This window comes from Eleutherodactylus coqui, chromosome 5 (assembly GCF_035609145.1).
Source record: "Eleutherodactylus coqui strain aEleCoq1 chromosome 5, aEleCoq1.hap1, whole genome shotgun sequence".
Lineage (NCBI taxonomy): Eukaryota > Metazoa > Chordata > Amphibia > Anura > Eleutherodactylidae > Eleutherodactylus > Eleutherodactylus coqui.
In genome coordinates this window covers 197,773,861-197,791,164 of record NC_089841.1, presented here as the reverse complement: position 1 = coordinate 197,791,164, position 17,304 = coordinate 197,773,861, and the positions used below count along the sequence as shown (strand labels likewise).

The 17,304-nt window shown below is 45.7% G+C and overlaps 1 protein-coding gene across 2 annotated transcripts in view; it reads left to right on the top strand.

The window, feature by feature from the left end:
- Window positions 1–683: 683 nt before the first annotated feature.
- IPO4 (importin 4) overlaps window positions 684–17,304 on the top strand; it is a 62,695-nt gene continuing 46,074 nt past the window's right edge. The window contains exons 1-8 of one of the 2 annotated variants that reach the window (XM_066604036.1): window positions 684–849; window positions 4,176–4,262; window positions 7,501–7,577; window positions 9,548–9,589; window positions 11,013–11,142; window positions 12,572–12,751; window positions 12,872–12,937; window positions 13,847–13,948. In XM_066604036.1, coding sequence (XP_066460133.1) covers window positions 784–849; window positions 4,176–4,262; window positions 7,501–7,577; window positions 9,548–9,589; window positions 11,013–11,142; window positions 12,572–12,751; window positions 12,872–12,937; window positions 13,847–13,948 — 750 coding nt within the window. In that variant the 5' untranslated portion in view covers window positions 684–783. Of the gene's footprint in view, window positions 850–4,175; window positions 4,263–5,029; window positions 5,055–7,500; window positions 7,578–9,547; window positions 9,590–11,012; window positions 11,143–12,571; window positions 12,752–12,871; window positions 12,938–13,846; window positions 13,949–17,304 lie in introns of those variants that run through there. The other variant, XM_066604037.1, reaches the window with a different exon arrangement.

Genomic DNA, 17,304 nt, shown 5'->3' with positions numbered 1-17,304 from the left:
ATAGGCTGACAGCGGAGATCCGTCTGCTGGCTCCTGCTCCCAGGCGGCGGCGGATCTCCGCCGCGGGATACCACATCACCCGTGGACAGGCAGCCTTACTATGTGGGACCTAATTACTATCTAAGGCACTATGAATAGGGAGATTGTGTAGAGATGTAGATCGTGTAGGGAGAGTGCTGGCAAAACAAGGAGCTGAAGATCTCTGTATGTCAAATTCTGCAGAGACAAATTGTGGCAAGGAGAAGTCATGGTGGTCTGGGCCCAGGTAGAGAAGAAAAAAAGAGTAGAGAATGACACCAATCAAAGATGCCACCTGTGATCACAGGAGGTAACTGCACTGTAATCACTATCACTGTATCTGACATATTTAGAAGTATACTAGTACGTTGAGGGGGAACTATTACTCTGAGGGGATGCAAAGGGCGTGACCGAAAAAATTCATGCAACTGGCGCCACAACAACACCCCAGCTGATACCATGACTGCCGCATGCAATACACATAGAACTGTAGTATTAGTGGAATGACCCTGCGGCCATGACAGCTCGGTACAGCCGGGATGAAGCCGGAGTGTCAGTGTGCACGCCGTCCGACAGGACGAGGCTGTTGCTCCTCCCGCTCAGCAGATGGCGCTGTGCTCGGGTCCCGCTTGGCCTGACACCCACGTGGAGGAGACAGTTAGTGGCAGCGCCCGGGTGCATATTTGGTATTTCAGCTGCGCCCGGGTGCAGGGTCTGTTAGGACCGTTATTTCGGGGTCGATAGACAGGGAAGCCGGCTGTCATCATGGCGAACATGCTGGAGGCCATCCTAAGAAGTCTGCTGCAGCCGGACAACGCTGTCATCCAGCAGGTAATGAGTCCGTCCCGGGATGCCGGCGCAGTGCGATGACTGCAGCGGTGTGACGGGGCTCTGCAGCAGTGAGGTGGGTGACCGCCCGAACGGGGGGCGCCAGTACAGTCACCCTGCTGCCCAGTAGAAGCCAACAGGGGGCCTCAGTTATCACAACTGTGTGGAGGAAAAACTGTCCTGGTTGCCCCTGGCAACCAATCACAGCGCAGCTTTCATCTTCCGCAGCGGGTTAAAAAAATGAAAGCTGCGCTGTGATTGGCTGCTATGGACAGTGCAGTTTATCTAGTTCTTTGTACTGCAGTCGCTATGCTTCTTTGCCGCTGGCCACCATGACAGTTCACCATAAATGCCATTAACCGTTTAGCGACCAAGTGTATTTTTTTGTTTTGAGGGCCAAGCAGTTGTCATCGCAAGAGTCGGAACTCGTTGAGGGTTTATTGTTTTTTTTTGGGCGAGTTGGATATTTTACGGGTAATCTGTGGTATAACTTTATTACATGTTTTTGTGGAGAGAAGTGGGAAACCTCCTCAGGTGTTCCAGCATTATCTTCAGGGTTTTGTTTTTACGGCGGTCACTATCCAATAACATGATGACTTTCCTGTCAGGATCGGCGTGATTACTGCGATATTAGTTTTATGGCCGCCTGCAGACGGCCGGGTCGGATTGCTTGCAGGGACCAGTGCGGGTCTCACCTGCTCCTCTGGCTCCGGGATGTGGCGGCTGCTGGCCAGCGACGTATGCGCAGAGCAGAGGTAGGGCGCCGGGAGCGACATTCCTGTGCGGGCCTCTGCGAGACCGAAATAGAGCGTGCCGCGATTTGTTTTCTGCGTTTGTTTTTTTTTTACGCGGACCAATCGCGGCCGTCTGCATAGGATTGCGTATTGTAATGTAATCCTATGCAGGCGGGCGCAGGTGGAAATTCTGCAGGAAATCCCCCCGCGGAATTTCCGCCCATGTGCAGGGGGCCTGTGTAAGATTTATTTCTTTTTAGTACTTCTGTACAATGAAAACACGTTTTTAGGAAGAGTCGTTGTTTTTATTGGTACCATTTGGGGGCACATGTGATTTTTGGATTACTTTCTAAGGCGGTTTTAGGAGGCGAACAAAAGAAAAACAGCAATTCTGGCGTTTGGTTTTTGAAATTATTTTTACGCCATTTACGATGTGCGGTACGTAATGAAATCTTTCCATTGCCGGGTCATCATGAATGCGGTAATACTGATTGTGGTTGTTTTTTTTTTCATTTTTTTCAGTATATTATCCATTTTTTTTGGTGGGAAAGATGCATTTTTTTTTGGTTTGTTCTTTAAATTAAGCTTTATTGAACTTTTTCTGCCGTTCTATTTTAATCCCTGAAGATGCAGTTCGATTGCTGGGATAGTACACTGCATTACCTGGGTTCAGTAGAATGCACTACATATGACAGCAGCTTGCTAGACACTCTGTGGGAGGCGGGGCCAAATAGGATGAGTTACATGGGAGACATAGAGGCCTTTGTCAGGCTTCCGGCTGCCATGGCAACCCATTGGTACTTTGTAATCACACTGCGGGGTGCCGATGGGTTGCTTTCCCTGTCATCTGCTTATGGCCCAATTCCCACGGGACCTAATGGCGCAATGCTCACGGTGCGGAATTTCACCCGTAATCACCTGCGGCATGCTCTATTTGCCGCGGTCGTACGTGCGGACGGCTTTCATTGCAGTCAATGGAAGCCGTCCGTCACGCTATCTTCCGCTGTAGCAGAGCGGTACATAGCATGAAAACGCTTCCCCGCCCACCGACACCTGAGCATATGATGTGGCCGGCACATCATGTGACGTTGTGGGCATGTCATATGACGTTGTGGGCGTGGCATGCGCTGTACTGCGCATGCGCAATGGCACGGGATGCAGGACATCGGGCAGCTGATCTGGAGGTGAGTATGGGGTCTCTGGGGGGCGCCCTCACGGCCGTGGGCACTGGGCCTAAATGCTGGAGTTGCAATGAGGTTTTTCTGCATCTGGGAGTTGGAGCAGGAGCTTGGCTGTCACTAGTTAGCTAAGACATCACCTTAAAAAGATGTATGTGCAGGTTAAAAGCCCATTAGTGAGGCCAGTAAAGAGGCGCATTGGCCGTCACTATGGGGTTAATAAACCTCTAATCTAAAAAGTAAACTTTCGATTTACCTGCTTGTAGAAATAGTTCAATAATTCCCCCCAACCTGTGTCCCCGATCCTACAAGTCTCCAATATATCCCATCTGCACTGCGTGTTTGGTGGAATATGCACAGTTTCCTCCTCTCTTCCATCGGCTGAGCAGCGCCGTCCCGCGGTCGCCATAGTGTCACAACGCCAATCTGTTCCCTCATTCGCTGAGAGCGCTTCTTCTTCTAACTTCACCTGCTGGGCTCCAGCATGAAGCCAAGCACTAAAGAGGTGATGGTGTTGGAGAGGCATCATGTCAGCCCAGCGTTAACGAGGGTTTCTAGGATGAATCCTCAATAGTTGATGGGTCCGCTGCTCGGGACCCTTGGCGATCAGCCAAGTGTGGACGGAGCTGGAAGCTGACAGCTGTGACTGCGTTACAGTGGCCCGGATTGGTAATGCAGGCACAGCGCCCATGAATTCAATATTGCAGTAGCCTGTGTTGGTATTGCATTGAATTCAATGGGAACTGTGCCCACATTACCAACCCTGACCGCTGAGATGCGGATGGATCTGTCAGCTTCCAGCTCCGTCCACACTGACAACAGGCTGGATCGCAGCTGATCGCTGGGGGTCCTGACTGGCGGATACCAGCTGATTAACAGTTGATGACCTATCCTTGTCATCAGTAGTTAAAGGGAGTCCTATGAGCTGTGCTTATGGGCTAAAACTAGGTGAGTCTGGGAATATGAGTGTTCTACTTACCTTCCCTGTCGTTGCCCCGATGTCAGCACTGAATGCATTGGGCAGTGCCAAGTAGTCCGCCCATTATAAAATTAGAATGCATTGTGCGACGGCGTCCGGCGCTGACATCGGGGGAACATTGCGGAAGGCAAGTATAACACTTACATCCCCGGACTTCATGGGTCACCTACTTTCAGTCCAGAAGTATAGTTCATGGGGGTAAAAGTGGGTAACGGATTCCCTTTAAATCTCAAAAAAGCACTTGGAATAGGAGGAGTTTTTGGGAGGGGGGGGAGGGCTGTTACTAGTTTTGCATTGTGGTCTGTACATGTCAAACTAAGTTTCTGGATGTGACCGAAGAGCTGGCATGTTATATCATTATGTGGTTTTAAAATGAGAAGTGCTCCTTAGTTTCTAGCCTTCTGATTGGACAGTAATTCTTACGTCACCTCCTTACAGGCCACCGCTCAGCTAAAAGAAGCTGTGAAGGACCCACTGATCATCCCGGCACTGTGTGATGTACTACGAGGGGCCCAAGACCCACAGGTACTAGCTGATCCAAGCTTCGTTGGAGGCTCCATCACAGATTTTGTCAAATTTCATGCAAAAAGTTGCCGAGCATGCTGCAATTTTTTTATTTCCATGTAAAATGACGGATCTCGGCAGATCTGATGAGTCTTTTGTATGTGGGATCCTGCACAGCATTGTGGCTAATGGTCATAGTGGAAGTGACAATCCTACTTTAACAAAGTTTAGTATATATCTTTGCTTACAGCAGTAAAATTCTGGTGACCCATGCAGTGTTTTACACTTGGGCCTCCCTCACACGGGCGTTCTTGTACAGCGTTTAGCGCTGCTTTTTCAGCACTGCGCTAAACGCTGTACAAGGCTCCTATTCATTTCAATGGGCTGCTCACACAAGGCTGACAACTCAGTACCGCACTTTTGGCTGCGCTAAACACCCTAGCTTCACTGCCTGAGTAAAAAAAAAAAAAAAATCAATACTCACCTTGCAGGTGATGGCGCTGTCCCCGGCGACGCTCCCGGGACTTGTCGGCCAGCAGGGGAACTTTTTCTCTGGTGACGGGGATTTGATATCCCCGCCTCCAACGAGACATTGATCTGATTGGCTGAGCGCCACTGATTGACAGCCTACTCAGCCAATCACAATCAGCACTGGATGTGTCCAATCACAGCCATTCATTCATTGAATGAATCCAGTCCTGGCTCTGATTTGGCTCAGCCAGCTGTCACTCAACGGCACTTAGCCAATCAGAGTGATTGTCCGACTTCACAAGGTCCCGACAGCGGCGCCGGGGACAGTGACTTCACCAGCTAGTGAGTACAAATTTTTTTTTTCCTTTTATCGGCAGTCTTGGCTGCTCTTTCAGCTGTGCTGAAAACGCAGCTAAAACGCTGCCATAACGCATGCTGGAACTGGGCGAAATCTGCAATAACACTGCGTTTCTGCAAACGCCTGTGTGAGAGAGGCCTTAGGTCCTCATGTCCACAGGCGGATTTGATTTGTGGAATCTGCACAGGTCATCTGCACGGAAGATCCGCAATTCAAAATGCCCATAGGAAATCATTGGCATCCACAACTACTGAACTTAAAGGGGTTGTCCCGCGCCGAAACGGCTTTTTTTTTTTTTTCAATAGGCCCCCCGTTCGGCGTGAGACAAACACAAGGGATGGGTTAAAAAAAAAAAAAAAAGTTTAGTACTTAGCCGAATCCCCGCTCTGCGGCGACTTCTTACTTACCTTACCAAGAGGGCCGCCGGGATCTTCACCCACGATGCACCGCGGGTCTTCTCCCATGGTGCACCGTGGGCTCTGTGCGGTCCATTGCCGATTCCAGCCTCCTGATTGGCTGGAATCGGCACACGTGACGGGGCGGAGCTACGCGATGACGCGTAGAAAGGGGCGGAGCCAGAACGCCGCTCGTGCCGAGACCCAAGAGAAGGGAGAAGACCCTTCTGCGCAAGCGCGTCTAATCGGGAGATTAGACGCTGAAATTAGACGGCACCATGGAGACGGGGACGCCAGCAACGGAGCAGGTAAGTGTATAACTTCTGTATGGCTCATATTTAATGCACGATCTATATTACAAAGTGCATTAATATGGCCATACAGAAGTGCTTACCCCCACTTGCTTTCTCGGGACAACGCCTTTAAGCATGAAGATTTGATTTGCAGATGGCACTGTGGATTTGAAGGTTGAAATCAATTAGGGAGGTGGGATTGCAGTGATTTCGCCGGCGATTGCGAATCACACCGGCCGACGCTTCCCATAGCATTGCATCTGTCCACGAGCGGGGAATCATTGCGATTCTTCGCTCGTGGCGGGCAATTCGCAGCATGCTGCGAATTGCCCCGATTCTCTGCGGTCAGCCTATCTATTAGTTAGGGCTGACTGGCGGAGATTCGGCGGCGGCGGAGCTTCACTGCGGGATGCCGCATCGCTTGTGGACAGCCGGCCTTACATCTGCAATCTCCCGCAAATGGTTCACGCAGGTCTTGCGCTGCGGAAATCCGCATGCATAATCTGATTCCTTATTACAGCATTGGCAGTCCCATAGGAAATGCATTAGATACTAAAACAAGTGAAGCTATTTCTTTGTATCACATCATTATTTTCGGGAATAAATAAACAAGGTCAGACGGTTTATTTTAGAAGTAAAAGTAGATGTTAACGTGCCGCTCCTGAACTGCATGCGGTGTGTTGGGATCTGCATAGATATTGTTATATTGGTTAATCCACATGAGCTGATGCCTGCACAGTGACAATGAGGATTTGCAAACTACAGGGACGGTTTGGACACGGGGACTTATCCTCCCCAAATAAAGCCCCTTTTACACAGGACAATTATACAAATTGCTTGTTAAATCTAGTTGATCGCCTTGGGTCCGTTGCTCGGGACCCTAACTGATCAGCTGTGTGGGCACATACTATCAGCGCCGCAAATACACAGAGGTTGGAGTGGAAGCCTCTGCACTGACCTCTGTCTAGTGTCCGGCGCTTGTAACTGCAGGCACGGCTCCTTATGATTTCAACGAGAGCCGTTCCTGCAGTTACAAGCTGCGGCCACTATATGGGAGGTCGGCGCGGGGGGTTCCAGCTCCAACCTCTGTGTTATCGCGGTGCTATGAGCATGCGCCCGCTCAGCTGATCAGTCGTGGTTCTGAGTGGTGGACTCCAGCCGATCAACTATTGATGACCTATACTGATAATGGGTCATTAATAGTATTTCCCTCGAAAAACCCTTTAAATCTTTCATGCAGACATAAAATCTTTGTTGGTCCGCCGCTGCATCATTCGGTTTAAACAGGCAGTCATTCATCTATGAACGAATCTGACCGAGGTGGATGGTCTTTAGATTGACAGCCTGGATGGCTGTGAATGGATGAACATTGTGTTGTGTTATGGCATTAGGCCAGCGTGACAGGAGACCTAATCCTTTGGGAGTTAGTAGCCAGACGGGCAGGAATTATGCTATCTTCACACATGTATATTGTGATGCGTAACTAGTTTTACTGAAGTTCTGACCTGGACGGCCCTCTTTGCAGCCGCCCATCCGATGGGAAAAAGATAGCAGTCCCATTAACTCAGCACCCCCAAACTATCACAACTTATACATTGTCAGTCCCGAATGAGTATGTTCAATGAATGTATAAAATTGCGATGTGTAGATACTTGCTGAACTGTCGTAAACTTCATTCTGAAAAATACTGTATTTTGCATCACAACTTTGAAAGATTAATTACCTATTTTAAATGAATGCAGATCCGGCAGTTCGCTGCAGTCTTATTACGAAGACGTTTGATTAAAAGATGGAAGATGATGCAGGAGCAGAAAGAAAGGTGAGTACAAAAGATTCGGGGCGTTGGAGTCATCAGGAGACTGTCCCATCTCCTGATAATTCCATCATTTTGTATGAAGTTAAATGTAGCAGTCCCCCGCAGGTTACTGTGTGTAGTCCTGCTGCTTAATTTTGTATTTATGGAAAATTACAGCTGAGGGCACTTATAACATCCATTGATCTAAAGGACAGAGAGGCACGGTGGCTCAGTGTTCATCACTGTTACCTTGCAGTGTTGGAGTCCTAGATCCCAATCTGGCTAACGACAACATCTGCATGGAGTTTGGATGTTCTCCCCATATTTGCGAGGTTTTCCTTCAGGTTCTCCGGTTTCCTCCCACACTCCCAAAATATGCTAATGGCTTAAAATAAAATTTTTGAGAACATACTCCTTACTAGGGATGTGCAATTAATAGAATTAAATTAATTCGCTATTTCAGTTAAACACGATTTTAATTGTAGGCTTGAATCATGAAATCCTTCATTAGCTCTGTCTGCACACCTCAGTTACTCCCTTTGAAGAGTAAAGGTGCATTTACACACACAGAGGATCACTCAAAATTCATCAGAAACTGACAGTTTTGAGTGATCATTTTGCATAGATACTAATAGGCTAAATCAGCCCGTTAGTACTTCATTTCATGTATTAAGAGAACAGCCGGTGGTCTGTTCTCTAAATACATTGCTTTTGTTCTCCAGCGGGACAGCAGCTGATAAAGAATGTTATCATCGCTGCCTGCGGAGAACTCAGCATACGGTCCGTCTTATCTTATCGTCCTGAGGGATGGGGGTTTCATGCGGAGCTGAAGTCTGCGATGGATAAAAAGGGCACGGTAAGTGCCCGATGGGCGCACATTTACACCAACGATTATCGCCCAAAAGATGGCTTTTGTTTAAGAAAATATTTATTGGTTTTATAATCGCTGTGTGTAAAAGGGTCTAAGGCACTATTTAGATTAACATGAACATCTGCAGCAGCTTACCTCTTACGATGCCAGCCGGAATGCCTCCCCCTCTGCACCATTTCCATCTAGGGTGAGTTCACACTGGTGAGGTCTGTGATCTTGGTCCACCATCGATCCCCAGGAATAAAATGTCAAAGGCAGAATGTGTAGAACGTTCTACCAGATTTCTAGCAACTTTGAAGGGGTATTCTGGACACTGCAAAATTTTCCTAACGTTACCACTTACTGCCCCATTATTCTAAATATCCATTTAAATCATCCAACTGAATTTTCAGTACCTCCTTTTAAAAAAATTTTTTGCCAACCTATGCCACCGCTGTTTTATAGCCAGCTTCAAATTTCCACATTATGATTATTTACAATGGCCGCTAGGGAGTGCAAAAGCTTTATTCCCCACAATACCCCGTTGCCAGTTACTGATGATTACACATTCACGACTACAAACTGTGTCGTCATTACAGAATGTGAAGGCACTGAGCATGCCTGACCAGTAAAGCAGCGGAGCATACAGGTCGTAATGATTGGATATCTATGGTGAACTAAGCTTGGGAAGACCAGGGAAAGGAATATCTCTGCAGCTTTGTAAACAAGTTATAACATTATATTGCAAAATCACATGTAATCGCCCTATGAAGCAAGTAACTATCACTTTAAATTGCCGAAATACTGCTTTCATCAATGATAAATTAGTTTAGCTCTCCATGTAGCCCTTTAATTCTGGGGATTGGTGGTTGTCCTAAATCTTAAACTTCACCAATGTGATAGAGCAGCAGAAGCTTGACAGAAAAGAGCTGGCGAACCTTATTTTGTAATGCTTTATCATCGTTTTTGGTTGTCTATATTGGTAATCTCATTTTGCTCACTACAACATTGGTTTTCTGGAAGGAAAAGCGTTCCATAGATACGGTCAAGTTGTGCTGCTTTCAAATGTCTTGTATGTATTCATTTTCCAATTCTTAAAGTATTACATATTTTTTTTATAATCTGATATTTTCTTTTTATTCAGTGTGAAGTCACTGTTGCTTGAAGCCATTGCAAAAGAACCAGAGTAAGTGAAATTATCGGTGTTAACCTGTTCATGCAGGCTCTATAAACTGTTTTTTTTCTTCTGTGTCACTGGGGACACAGCAAGACCTCGGGGTATAACTGCCACCTCTAGGGGGCGGACACTAAGTAAAAAAATAAATGTTGACTCATCTTTCCAGCTAAACCCTTTCCTGCAAAGCTAAATCCGTTTTAGCTTAGTGTCTGTAGGAGGCAGACCTCCTGCGTGGCAGGTCTTCATTTATTTAATTTTTTTCCTTTTCACATTTACATCGGGACTAAAGGATGAAATGGTCACCCTGTTGCCCCACTGAGGATGGGAGATAAGAGTGACCCTAACCTCTGTGTTGTTCACTCTACCTCTAGAGAGGAAGATGGCACAATACAAGTTTGTGACCCTTCCATTTGGATTGGCAACAGCCTCCTGGGTTTTCACAAAGCTCCTTGCCTCCATGATGGCTTTTCACACCAGGGGGAAGTTGTAGCCATGTCTTATCAGTATAAGCTCCTATTAAAAGCCCCATCCTGAAAGGCCAACGCTGAAGAGTCTCCACATTACTCTTGATACATTAACTCGCTCTTGTTGGATCAACCAGCCCAAGTCCTTTTTTTTTTTTTTTTCTTTTTCTTATTTTTGGACCTGTCCCTTCAACAGCACTCGGGCCAGGGTGTGACTCTAATCAGGTAAACTGGGCCTGCTGAGCCTCTTGGTTTCTTCCCTCAAGGTCTTCCCGCTCAGCCAATTTCACAGTGAGCCATTCTTTGCCAGAACAAGTCCATACCTTTTCATTGTATGATGCTGATCTCGGTCAAGACTCTACAGGCGGCAGTGCGCTGACCACGCATAACTTCATTTTTTTGCCCTTTCCTGGGGATTTCTTTGGAACATCACAAGAACTTGCTGTGTCCCCCAATGAATGGGAAGAAAGAGATTTTCTTTTAAGTAACAAAAAAAACTTATTCTATAGCAAAATTTTATAATATATTATTGGAAGTGTAATAGAATATGGTAACTTAGTGATGTCATCAGTGTGATAGGTTACAGTTGGACCACTGCGACCCTCACAGTAAGAAATAGGAAGGAGGCTCAGGCTTTGCTCGTGTGTGAGTGTTGTCTGATTTTGATGTCATGCTAAAAAAAAGGCCATGTTCACACGGTGTGTCACTGCGGATTTGGAACTGATTCCACATTAAATTTGCCGCAAATCCACATTAGTTACAGGGGTTTTCTAGGCACAAATACTATTGATGTCCTATCCCCAAGATGGGGTCCTCTGCTCAGGAACCTGGCCAATCAGCTGAGTGGGCGCATGCTGTCAGCGCCGCTATATACAGGGGTACAGTGGGGGGGGGGGGATAAGCTTAGAAGTAAAATATAATCCTATTGCCAGAATCGTTTTTTTTAAACCTCTTATTAATGACTTTAGGCACAAAGTTCGCTACGCTATCGCACAGCTGTCCGCAGTCATTCTGAGGAACGAGAAATTGGAGCACTGGCCACAGTTTATCCAGTTTGTACTGCAGGCATCTCGCAGTAACATACCAGAACAGAGACAGGTATGTCTTTTAAACCTTCCCTTTGTTTTTTCCCACTATGGCGTCTTAGTTGTCATATTTCTTCACATGTACCGTGTGTCTCTATAGACTTCAGCTTATTAAGTGCTATTGAAACAGTTACATGTAACCATATAGATGTACGGCTCAATCACAGAGCCAGAGTTTAGAATGCATGTGTAATCCCTCCATTCTGATTGGAATGGACTTCTCACTCTCGCAGCCAATCGGTCAGAGGGGCGGAGCACTATATGGCTAAAGGTTTTAATAGCCCGCACGCTGCAGTAGTCCTGTTTTCTCAACCCTTCCTCTCCTGATTGGCCTAGGTTGTTTAGTAGTTATTGTCCCCGTAGACTGCAAGCTTTAGTGTAAATGTCTTGGTAGACTTCATACTATTGTAGCACCAGGGAATCTGTCACCATGAAGAATGGTTCTCAAATACTATAATAAATGTGTCGATGGTTGTATAGACACAAGTTCCAATGTTGTAATTATTATCTCTGAGTTCTCTTTCACTGCCCTGCAGTAAGCTGGCAAATCGTCCTTGCCCTTTTTACTAATAAGACATCTAGGAGTCCTGCTGTACGATTTCTATGAGCTTAGTAGTCTGGGGATGCCTTACTGTACAGAACACATGGACCATTGACCAGCTTACTGCGGGGAGTGAAAGAGAGTTCAGAGATGATAATATCCTTGGAATCTGTGTCTATTCGGCTATCCACATATTATAGTAGTTTGGGGCAGGAGGGCTGTGATGATAGTAATTGGGAGCAAAATTATTATTTTGAAGTGAGGTATGTTTTACAAACCCATTACTTTTGTAGGTTTTATTTTTTTTTAACATAATTAGCTTTATCTTAGCTGGCCTGACTACAGTATTTATCCCAGTGTTGGGTCAACCCCCTAAATTATTGGGACTGCAAATCCTTCCCTGGACTCTGTATTTTGTGTCCCGTGTTTATAGCAGAGAAATGGCCCACCCACTTGTGATTGGAGCAGTCAAATGTGAGCCTGTTCTCCTAGTGATCAGACTGCCGCAGATCAGACGATTGTGGCATATATAATGATTAGTCATAAGTGTAGTAGGAAAGAACATATCTTTTCTGCTGATGTGTAGCTCAGAACGAACCATCTTCATAATTTATAGAATAAACATTTAATACCTGTAGGCCATGTTCAGAAGTGGTGGATTTGTTGCAGATTTTCAATATGGATTCCGGATGCCAGGAACATGCCACCCATTTATTATACTAGCCGTACTGTCGTCCATTGACAGCGGCCCGCTCCTGCGTTAGGAGGTGGTAGCATTAGATAACGTCTGGGGACTGGAAGCTGCAGTGTGGGCAGCCAGTTGCCCACCAGTACTAATATCTGTTATATCAGAATAATAGATATATATGAAATGTAGGTAATTTCACTTTCTGTGTTTCAGGTTGGTCTCCTGGTTCTGCGCTGTGCTGTAGATCTCACTGCTGAAATGTTCCGGCCCCATTTCCCAGATTTAATCAAACTTTTTACCCAAACTCTCAGTGATCTTCAGAATGGACCTTTGCTGTTCTATACTGTTCAGTCTGTCACATGTGTAGCCCCTGAGCTGGTTGGTAATGAAACGGTGAGTACTGGGCAGATCCAAGCCTCTGGCTTTGCCTATAATTATAATTCTTCTTTACTCATGGTTCCAGTGTTTATGGGCAGATTTTTAATATATTTTTTTCATTTTTATTTTATTCAGAACCTATTGAGGCCTTTGATCCCGAAATTGGTTACAGCAATCAAACAGTTGATACAGATTAATCAGGTAAGGCCTTGGATTGAATTATTTTCATTGAAATTTGCTAATAAACAAATTGAGGTAACGCACATTTATTTCAAAGCCACTAAGTGTGATATGACTTGTCTTTTAATGTGATGCTTCAGTTCAGAGAGCCTTTTTAAGGCTCACTGGCCTGAATTCTCGCATCACCACAAATGTTAATCGATGTGATTGCTGCCTCTATTTTATATGTATTTATTAAAATCTATGGTAAGCGGGACAGAAAGGAAATAGTGAGGGCTTATGCTGACTCAAACGGTACAATGGAAGAAGTAAGCCATAGGAGTTTATCTACAATACGTCATGCAAAATTGGTAAAGGAGGAATATACTAATAAAGTAAAAGGAGCAAAAAAGAAAAAATGAGAATAAAGTAAGGAAAAAAACTTGAATGGTGGTACTGGTAATAAGAAACAGATGAAAGCCGGGCAGCAGCAGAAATTCTAGACAAGCCTGAGTGCAATACTTATATCCCATTGAGTACAGGTGATTTGAAACTAGTCTGTAAAGTTACAAATAAATGTCAGAGTTTATGGAATGAAGATCGTCAAGGGGGCATGGCGTGTTTCCACTTTGCGGCAGGGAAAATGTAGGAGGCAAAGCCTAGTTTGTGTCTTTTTAAAAAAAAATCTGGCACTTATTTAAAGAGAACCTGCAGCCAAGGCCCCACTGACTATTATCATTTTTTTTTTTTGTTCCCCTCAATCCCGTCTTCCTTCATCTGGGCAAACGCTTCTTAGCTCCTGCTTTCAGCTCTCTGAATGTGTCAAGTGGGTCGTCCACTTTTAATATGTAAAGGGATAGTTTTTGCCTAGGAGTATAGCCCTAGTGACTCCCTATCAGCTGGATGTCTGCAAGGACGATCATTTCCTTTACTACTATTACTTTTTATTAGGTCCAGGCCTGTGACGCGATGGAAGTATTTGATGCACTCATGGAAAATGAAGTGTCGGTTATTGTTCACTATCTGTCAGAGGTTATCCACTTCTGCCTTGAGGTAGGTGATAAACGTGTTTCAAACAGAAGCATGCGCAGAATAGTTGGTCGTCATTTAAATAAACACAGCGCGCACTGACAAAAAGGGCGTTCATATTTTTGTATTAATATACTTTAAATATGATGAAAAATACAATAAAAAAAAATTATTTGTTCATCCCAGCTTCCAAAATACAGTAAAAAGCCCCAACAAGTCATCTGTGTCCCATAATTAAGATAAATTATAAGGAGGCGCCTTGATGCTTTTACTATATCATGTTATTAACATGAAAAAAACAGAATAGAGTGTTTAACTCACCTGGTGTCCAGCGAGAATACCTTGCAAAAGGTATCTCGCTGACACCACAATCCAAGTCCACTTGTAAGAAAGTCTTTAATCCATCCAACCTTCGTCGGAGAGCAGCCGGACAATCCAGATAAGCTGCACCGGGTAACCGGGGCTTAATTCAAGCAAACCACAGGGAAGAAAAAGCGGCTGTCAGCGCTCCTAGGGATATCAGACTCTGATCCAGGATAATAAATTCCTTTTTTATTTGAAACACATACAGGGATCTGAGAGCAACGCGTTTCAGTAGATACAACTACCTTTCTCAAGCTCTAAGATAGAGCTTGAGAAAGGTAGTTGTATCTACTGAAACGCGTTGCTCTCAGATCCCTGTATGTGTTTCAAATAAAAAAGGAATTTATTATCCTGGATCAGAGTCTGATATCCCTAGGAGCGCTGACAGCCGCTTTTTCTTCCCTGTGGTTTGCCTGTGTCCCATAATGGTACCAATAAAAAGTTTGGGTATTGCCGCAAAAAAACCTAAAACCCTGTTACACACCTATTGGCCGCAATATGTAAAGACATTATGACTCTCTAGATGTGGCTTTGCAAAAACAAAAAAAATGCCTTTATTGTGCAAAAGTAATAAAGCAAAAATACCCAATCAATTTGTAATTGACATAGGCCGCCTGCACACGAGCGGAAATTCCGCGGCGGGATTTTCCGCGGAATCTCCGCCGCTGGAAGCCTGCATAGGATTGCGCTAACAAACGCAATCCTAGGCAGACGGACGCGATTTGGCCACGCGAAATCTCGCGCGGCAAACAAATCACGGCATGCACTATTTCTGTGCAGGCCCCGCACAGATATGTCACTCGCCTGCCGCCGGCTCCGGTCTGCGCATGCGCCGGCTGCCCGGCAAGCCGGCACATCAAACAGCCGGGGGCGCGCGGTGTGTATGCGCTGGTCCCTGCAGGCGATGGGGTCGGGTCCTGCGGCGAGGAATCCTCGCCGCCGAATCCTCGCCGCCCGTCTGCAGGCGGCCTTAGGGTGGTTTCACATCTGCGCCGGGTACCATTTTCCTGCAGCGTTTGGGAAGCAGGAAAGGGGAATCTCCGGGTTGAATGGCTCCTTCTTATGAAGTACTCGAATAGTGCCAAATGGGGAGTCACCAAGGCCACCGCTGGATAACCTGCTAACAGATGAGTTTTATCCAAGTTAACCATAACCCATTGAGGACGCGGCCCCTTTCTTTTCCATTTTTGGTTTCCCCACCCACCGTCCTTTTTTAAAAACTTGTAACTTCCTTATTTATCCATCGACGTCGCTGTATGAGGGACGAGTTGTATTATTCAATGGTACTATTTAATGTACCATATTATGTACTACAAAAACTTTCAGAAGGCCCCCTGCTGCCATGACAACCATACGGCTCCCTGCGATCTTACTGAATTGACAGCGGCATTTAAAGGGTTAACAGCTCCAATCAGCTGCATGGCTTATCGCAGCTATTGCCGCTGGGCGTCGGCTGTAAAAAAAAAAAAAAAAAAAAAAAGCAGCCAGCGCCCACCTTGTATGGAGGGAAATGCATACATACCCCAATGCTGCAGGACATAAATGTACGGCCTATAGTGGGAAGGGGTTAATACCCAGAATATACCCTAAAGGTATCAAAGATAAAAAGAACTTGGATCAAAGAAGACTACGGATCAGAAAAGCATATGATTTTCTATTATGCAAATAAATAGACACCGTAAAAACAGTCGAAGGTGGACAACTCGTTTAATATATCATCCATATGGTTTATACTGCAAATGCTGTTGACTTTCCTTCCAGAAATAGTGCTTGGCAAATGCCCAGCATTTACGTCACTCATGCACATGCCCTAATTGAATTTTTCTAAATGCCGCCATCTTCACAGCAGTATTTTCCTTTCTATCCTATCTTCGGAAAAACAGAAAGCTGGAACCTGGAGTGAGATGATTTAGTGAATCCTGCACTGAGCAGGAGGTTGGACCAGATGACCCTGAAGGTCCCTTCCAACCCTACCATTTTATAAACCAAACGGCACTGGACAGACCTCATTGACTATGATGGTTTCCATCTGGCAGCCGTCATGCTCTCCGACATGCTGCACTATATCATCCAAGACCTTTGGATAGATCTGTTCCAGAGTCTCCAAATGGAGCCTCAGATGCAGATGTGCGCAGAGCCTTATATTTAAAGTGACGTTTTATCCACTGAACGCAACCTACCAAGCTGTGACCTTTTTAGCTGTCTCAATGCCTGTACCAATCTACCTAAGGTCTGTCACAGTTTTTACTATCTTTTATTCACTGTTAGGGTGCATTCAGACGACCGTATATCAGCTGGGTTTTCACGCCCAGCCGATATACAGCGTCTCTCTCTGCAGGGGGAGGAGGTTGGAAGAGCCGGGAGCAGTGCTCTGAGCTCCCGCCCCCTCTCTGCCTCCTCTCCGCCCCTCTGCACTATTTGCAATGAGAGGAGGCGGAACGGGGGTGGGGCTAAGTTCCGGGAATAAGGCAGTCCCCAACAGCACCCCCCCCCCCCCCCCCGTCCCGTCCCGTCCCGCCTCTCCTTATTGAAAATAGTGCAGAGGGGGTGGGAGCTCAGAGCACTGCTCCCGGCTCTTCCAGCCTCCTCCCCCTGCAGAGAGAGACGCCGTATATATCGTCTGGGCGTGAAAACCCAGCCGATATTCGGTCGTGTGAATGCACCCTTAGCCTTGTTTGCGTTCAATGGAGAACGTACCTACCCTAGGTTATCTTTTATTAGAAATTAAACATATCTTAAAATTTACCACTAATATAAAGTACAATGTGTCACAAAAACATTGTGAATGACTTAGATGAGTAGAAGCATTAAAAGGTATTCTCACAATGTGACACGTGTGTGATTTCAAAAATCCTTAAAGGGAATGTAAGCTGGGACATGCTGTCTAAACTGTAGGCATGATGTTATAGAGCAGGAGGAGCTGAGCAGATCGATGTATAGTGTTATGGGGAAAGATTCTGTATAACTTGTATTTTATTCACTTATATCTCTGCACATTTTGAGCTGAACAGTCCAAT